Genomic DNA, 7,500 nt, shown 5'->3' with positions numbered 1-7,500 from the left:
TTAGGAGGGAGGGAGAAAAGAAGGACAGAGGAAGGAAGGAAGGAAAGAAGGAATAGTCAAAACCGACGGGGTCAATTTGACCCGGGAGGACGACAGGAAGGTTAATATAGCAAACTGCATATTGTAATATCATGCACATAACTGTATTCTAGTGTATTTACTGTACGATGTTACAGATTTAACCCAGATAAACATGAAGCTGTGACTCAGATGAATAATAACTTTCTACAGTCAGGACTGTTTGAGGCAGGAAGCTGCAGAACCATCAACACCAGGAAGTAGTGAATTTTGGGTGGAAACTCTCCATTGAAACTCATTTCCTAAAAATGCTTGAATGGAGCTGGATCTGGATCTGCAGTGAGAGGGGAGGAGGGGGGGGGCAGGGGGGAGTTAGAGAGGGATGCATGAGGGAGCGTGTGAATTAAATTATATGTGTGTGTGAGAAAGAAAGAGAAAGGGAAAGAAAGAGAGAGAGAATAGATGTGATAGTAAAGGTGAAAGCTGGAAACACAATCGACTTGTTGAAACATAATACAGACTCGTTGTTATCAGCAGAAGCCAGAGAACAATAACACACCTTCCCCACAGCAGGAAGAGCTTAGAAAAGACTCTTCACATACTTTAAAACCTTTTGACCCACATTTAAAAAGGACAGCACTTCTTCACTACTCAAAAAAAAAAAAAAATTAGGGCTGTCAAACGATAATTTTTTTTAATCGAGATTAATCACAGAATTTCCGTAGTTAATCGTGATTAATGGCGTTTTGAATTGCATGTTTAAAATCCTGTTATTTTCCATTTGAAGGCAGTTTTAAGCCCATAATGTAAAGCATTTCTTACCAGAGTGTCTTAACTGGGAATCAATCACGGCTCTGCTGCGACTCCCACACTCCAAAATGGTCCTTTGGTGGAGCTGAGGCTGGCTTGGCTGCACCTGGGTGTTTAGCGTGGAGGTGCTAACTCAAACTCCACGTACTCCGGTGGTAGTTAAACTCCGTTTGACACAGGTTGCATTTTACTTTTGACTTGTCAACTGAAGCGTCTGGAAGTGTTTTAAAGTTAAACAAGCCGTTCAAAAGTCCAGTAGCTCTCTTACTTTCCATCAGCGCGGTAGGTTTACTGCAGGAGGCCACTTCAAAGCATAGCACTACAGCTAGAGGAGCCGTCTACGGGGGAGTAGAAGGGACAAAAAGGCTTGCAACATTAAAATGCGATTAAAAAAAATGAACGCGTTATGGATTGCATTAATCTATAATAAACGCTGACAGCCCTAAAAAAACACGAGAAGAGCTCGTTCCTCATTCTAGAGACTAAATAAGCTTTGATTATATATTAGATTTTTTCCAAGCAGCTGCCGTATTATTATTATTCTAACTTTAAAAGCAGAGAGTAAAGCAGAACAATGGAAGGTAAATAGTGATGTAATCTAATCTGGTACAGGAAGAGTTTGTGTTGATGTTTAAATCTTTTACTGTTTGGTTAAAAAAGCTTCACCATGAGGTCCAAAGTGAAAGTTACAGGCTGCTAGTTGTGTTTAATATATTAGAGCTTTTATTTTATAGGAGTCTCCTCATAAAGATAACACATAAAACATGAAAGTTATTAAATATATAAATAGGAAGTGAAGCTTTCTTTAGTTATGCTTCAAAATGATGTAGGGAAGGAAGGAAGGACGGAAGGGAGAGAAGGAAGGAATGGAGGAAGAAGGAAGGAAGGAAAGGGGAGTAAGGAAGGAAGGAAAGGGGAGTAAGGAAGGAGGAAAGGAAGGATGGGATGGAGGAAAGAAGGAAGGTAGGGGAGAGGAAAGAAAGAGAGAAGGAGGGAGGGAGGAAGGAAAGGAGGGAAGTAAAGAGGGAAGGAAGGAAGGAAAGAAGGAAATAAGGAGGGAAGGAAGGAAGGAAAGAAGGGAGGGAAGAAAGAAGGAAATAAGGAGGAAGGAAAGAAAGAAGGAAGGAAGGGAGGAAAGAAGGAAAAGTTAAAACAGACGGGGTCAATTTGTTTCCTTCTCTTTTGATCACACTCCTCTCTTTCTCTCTCTCTTTCTCTCTCTCTCTCTCTGTCTCTCTCTCTCTCTCTCTCTCTCTCTCTCTCCCTCTCTCTCTCTCTCTCTCTCTCTCTCTCTCTCTCTCTCTCTCCCCCCCTCCTTCCCGTGACTCCAGCCCTCCACATGTTTGTCTCTTTTTGACTCAGAGAGACGAGAGTAAAGCGTTCGGAGGAGTCTTCTCTCTCCTCCCCGCTGTGTTTCGGCCACACTCGGCAGGCCGCAGGTTTTTCAGACTTAATCGGATTAAGAGCCGAGGTGAAGCAGTCAGCCGCTGTCGATGGAGGACGGAGATTAACTCTTTCATTGTTTGTGGGGTCTCTCGTCCGAGTCTTGTTTTTTGATGTGACATTAGTGATATGAGAGCTCGATGAACTCCAGAGTAAAGTTCAAATCATGCTTTACCCAAAACACAACCGGCTCAGACAGTAACACACCATAACATATTTAGCCCTGTGTGTGTGTGTGTGTGTGTGTGTGTGTGTGTGTGTGTCTGCAGTGTGTGTGTGTGTCTGCAGTGTGTGTGTGTGTGTGTGTGTCATTTATTTTTTATTTTTTAAATCCAGCATTATTTGACTCCTAACTTTTGTTATTTTCGCCGCTCACAGGTTACAATGCGACTGTCAGCACAACACCTGCGGAGTGTCTTGTGACCAGTGTTGCCACGGATACAACCAGTTACCGTGGAAACCGGCCACGACCTACAGCGCCAACGAGTGTGAACGTGAGTACGCGCGCGCGCGCTATGCACCGACTTGCTCTTGCACATAGACAGACACACACACATACAGTACACACACATGCACGCACACACACATACACATGCACATGCACACATAGACACATACACACACACACACACACACACATGCAAGCACATACACACACACACATGCAAGCACATACACACACCCACATGCAAGCACATACACACACACATGCAAGCACATACACATGCACATGCACGCACACACACATACACATGCACATGCACACATAGACACATACACACACACACACACACACATGCAAGCACATACACTCACCCACATGCAAGCACATATACACACACACATGCAAGCACATACACAAACACACACAGACACACACACACACACACATGCAAGCACATACACACACACACATGCAAGCACATACACACACACATGCAAGCACATACACACACACACATGCAAGCACATACACACCCACATGCAAGCACATACACACGCATGCAAGCACATACACACACACACACACACACACACACACATGCAAGCACATACACACATACACACACGCACATACACACACACACACACACACACACACACACACACACACACACACACACACATGCACGCAGGGGTCTTGTGGGCTCCTCTGAGTTGAATCAGTGATCCCTGCAGAGGAATGTGTTGCTTTCATTTAATGAAGCTGAACAGACTCATGAGCTGCTGCATGACGCCTTAACCCTCCTGTTGTCCTCGAGTCAAGAAAGGAAGGGAGGAAGAAAGAAGGAAAGGAGGGAGGAAGGAAGGAAGGAAAGGAAGGAAGGAAAGGAAAGGAAGGAAGGAAAGGAGGGAGGAAGGAAGGAAAAAAGGACAGAGGAAAGAAGGAAGGTAGTGAGGAGGAAAGAAAGAGAGAAGGAGGGAGGGAGGAAAGAAGGAACGAATGAAAGGAAGGAAGGGAGGGAGGAAGGAAGGAAGGTAGGAGGGAGAGAGCAGGGACAAAAGGAAGGAGGGAGGGAAGAAGGAAAGAAGGAAGGTAATGGGGAGGAAAGAAAGAGAGAAAGAGGGAGGGAGGAAAGAAGGAAGGAACCAAGGAAGAAAGGAAGGAGGGAGGGAGGGAGGAAGGAAGGACAGAAGGAAGGAAGGAAGGGAGGAATAAGAAAGGAAAGTAGGGAGGAGGAAGGAAAGGAGGGAGGAATGAGGGAAAGAAGGACAGAGGAAAGAAGGAAGGTAGTGAGGAGGAAAGAAAGAGAGAAGGAGGGAGGAAAGAAGGAACGAACGAATGGAAGGAAGGAATCAAGGAAAGAAGGAAGGAAGGTAGGAGGGAGAGAGCAAGGACATAAGGAAGGAGGAAGGAAAGAAGGAAGGTAATGGGTAGGAAAGAAAGAGAGAAGGAAGGAGGGAGGAAAGACGGAAGGAACCAAGGAAGAAAGGAAGGAGGGAGGGAGGAAGGAAGGACAGAAGGAATGAAGGAAGGAAGGAAGGAAGGTAGGAGGGAGAGAGCAGGGACAAAAAGAAGGAGGGAGGGAAGAAGAAAAGAAGGAAGGTAATGGGGAGGAAAGAGAGCGAGAGGAGGGAGTGAGGAAAGAAGAAAGGAACCAAGGAAGAAAGGAAGGAGGGAGGGAGATAGGAAGGAAGGACAGAAGGAAGGAAGGAAGGGAGGAATAAGAAAGGAAAGGAGGGAGGAAGGAAGGAAGGAGAGTTTTCCCTGTGTATCTATGTGATTGTCGTCTTTTAACCTTTATTTTCTTCTCCCTCTTTTATTTTGGCGATCAAGTTAGATTTATTAGTTTATTTTATTCTTCTCACCTAAATCCCAGTAATTTATACTTTTTTAAATTATGTTTTCTCTCCTTTTTGAGTTCATAATACGTCCCTGCATCCATCAAGATAATCAGCTCAAAGCTTTGATATAATGCCCTCTCTGCTCCTCGTAGCGTTTCAGTCGGGGTGAACTTGGTCTTATCACAACCTCCAGTTATATTTACATGTGAGAGTCATCTGTTATCAAAGCTGCGGTTATATTTAAACAAGTCACAACATGGATATCACAGCGGCAGAAAGGTCATTAAAGAGCAACACGATATGAACCAAAACTACAAAGAGAAGAGATACAGACCAGGCGGGGAGCTCCTGTCCTCTGAAATGAAGCCAACCAGGAAGTAACTTAGAGCTGCATTCTATCAAAAGGCCACCAGGGGGCGACCGTCTCTATACAAGTCAATGGAGAATTCACCAACTTCTCACTTGATTTCTAACCTCAGTAAACGTTTTCAAAATGTGTTTATGGTCTCAATCGCTAGTTTAAAGCCTTCTTCAATGCAGTATGATGTTCATTTGGGACATTTTGGCCTCCCTGATTTTATATGTGACGATAAAGCAGGGTATGCATTAGGGCGTGGCTACGTCCTGATTGACAGGTTGATTGACCAATGTCCTCGAGATCCTTCCGCTCTACCGTCCTTCTTTCCTTCTGTCCTTCCTCCCTTCCTCTGTTCTTCTTTCCCTCCTTCCTCTTTTCCTTTCTCCCTCCCTCCTTCCTTCCTTTCTTCTGTCCTTCCTTCCTTCCTTCCTTCATCCTTTCCTCCTTTCCTTCCTTCGTCCTCCCTTCCTTCATCCTTTCCTCCCTTCCTCTGTTCTTCTTTCCCTCCTTCCTCTTTTCCTTTCTTCCTCCCTCCTTCCTTCCTTCCTTCGCTCCTTTCATTCCTTCGTCCCCCCTTCCTTTATCCTTTCCTCCTTTCCTTCTTTCTTCCTCCCATCCATCCTTCCTTCGTTCTTCCTTCCTTCCTCCCTCCCTTCCATCTTTCCTTCCTCCTCCCTTCCATCTTTCCTCCCTCCCTTCCTTCCTTCCCTGACTCGAGGACAACAGGAGGGTTAAGCAATTCATAAGCTAGAAAGCCTGCGAGGTGAAAAACAACAACGTATCCCTCCAGTCTTCATCACAGAAGCTCCACCAAAGCTTCACTGGAGCTTTAAATGTTCAAAGTCAACAAAATAATCATAATTTTACAACCCAGTATAGATGTATATGCTCATATAGCAGAAAAAACCTCAATATACTTTGAATTTTTTAGCTTTTTAGAGACAAAAAATGAGGAAAGACTGTGCATGGTGCAGCAAAGGGTTAATATGAAGTCAGGACTTTACTCTCCTTATCACTAGATTATCACACTGCATTAATAGGTTCGAAGTTTTTAGTTAAACCCCAACAAACTCATATGTGCTTCAGGCCTGAGAAAAACACTCACACATTATCAGGAGGATAAGGAGCACTGGTTTATTCAGCCGGCACCTCTCAGGCGCTGAGGGGGCAGATAAGAAGAAAAAAGCTCCAGCAGGGTTTCTGTATGAAGAGAGAAAGTTTAGTCTGAGCTTTGTGTTTGTTCTGTAGCTTTGTGACTGGGAATGCAGGTAGATATGTGAGTGTTATTTCAATATTTAAAGGTGCAGTGTGTAGAATTTAGTGTGATGGACTTGATAGAAATGTCACAAATATGGTTTAATTAGTGTAAAATCAGAATTGTTGTGTTAGAATCATAGACTGTATAAAAGAAATGGACGTAACATCTGTGACGTCACCCATTGGTTTGTGGACTGCTGCTCGGAAGCCAATAGTTTCCAATCTAGGCAGCGGCCATCTTGAAAATTTCAGGTGCATGCTGGGAAAAATAAAAACATGGATTCTACTTATATGGGCATGAGGCGGGACCATGGGTGGAGCGGGGAGGTTGCTATGGTTACGAGGGCTAATAACATGTAAAATACTAAAATCATCCTGAAAATAACAATATATATTACAGAAATTATAAGTTTCTACTATATACTGTGTGTGTGTGTGTGTGTGTGTGTGTGTGTGTGTGTGTGTGTGTGTGTGTAGTTCCTCTCATGTTACATTAATGAGCAGCTTCTAAAAAAACTCATAAACCCTAAGAAGCTCTGCAGCCGTCTTTCATCGCTGACTTTCATCGGACATAAAAAGAAACTTTTATGATTCATAAAATAAGCCGAGCCCTCCTTTTATAAACTTCAAATACTACTGTATGTGATCAGTGACTCGCACCCAAACGCCTCTTCAGGAAATGATTAATTAGGTTGAGTTAATTACAGCCTCTCTCATATCAGACTGTTGGCTAAATATTATCTTTGTATGTGTTTAATCTGCACTAAATAACAGCTGTTAGATGTGAAGTGACTTCAGAGAGACACAGCTGAGAGTTCACTTTAACCCTCCTGCTGTCCTCGAGTCAAGGAAGGAAGGGAGGAAAGGAAGGAAGGAAGGGAGGGAGGGAAGGAAGGAAGGGAGGAAAGGGAGGAAGGGAAGGAGGGAGGGAGGAAAGGAAGGAAGGAAGGGAGGGAGGGAGGGAAGGAGGGAGGGAGTTAAGAAGGATTGAGGAAGGGAGGAAGGAAGGAAAAAAGGACAGAGAAAACAAGGGAGGGAGGAAGGAAGGAGGGAGGGAGGGAGGGAGGAAAGGAAGGATGGAGGAAAGAAGGAAGGACGGAAGGGATGAAAGAGAGGAAGGAAAGAAAAAGAAGGAGGGAGGGAGGAAGGAAGGAGGGAAAGGAAGGAAGGAAGGAAGGAAAGGAGGAAGGAAGGAATGAGAGAATGAAGGAGGGAAAGAAAGAGAAGGCGGGAAGGAAGGACGGAAAGAAAGACAAGGAGGGAGGAAGGAAGGAAAGGAGAGAAGGAAGGAGGGAAAGGAAGGAAGGAGGAAGGAAAGAAAGAGAAGG

The 7,500-nt window shown here is 44.3% G+C and overlaps 1 protein-coding gene across 1 annotated transcript in view; it reads left to right on the top strand.

Moving 5' to 3' along the window:
• lama5 (laminin, alpha 5) overlaps positions 1-7,500 on the top strand; it is a 132,857-nt gene that overhangs the window by 61,965 nt on the left and 63,392 nt on the right. The window contains exon 7 of the mRNA XM_053318096.1: positions 2,650-2,765. Coding sequence (XP_053174071.1) covers positions 2,650-2,765 — 116 coding nt within the window. The remainder of the gene's footprint in view (positions 1-2,649; positions 2,766-7,500) is intronic.

This window comes from Scomber japonicus, chromosome 4 (assembly GCF_027409825.1).
Source record: "Scomber japonicus isolate fScoJap1 chromosome 4, fScoJap1.pri, whole genome shotgun sequence".
Taxonomy (NCBI): domain Eukaryota; kingdom Metazoa; phylum Chordata; class Actinopteri; order Scombriformes; family Scombridae; genus Scomber; species Scomber japonicus.
This window is presented reverse-complemented; position numbering and strand designations above follow the sequence as displayed.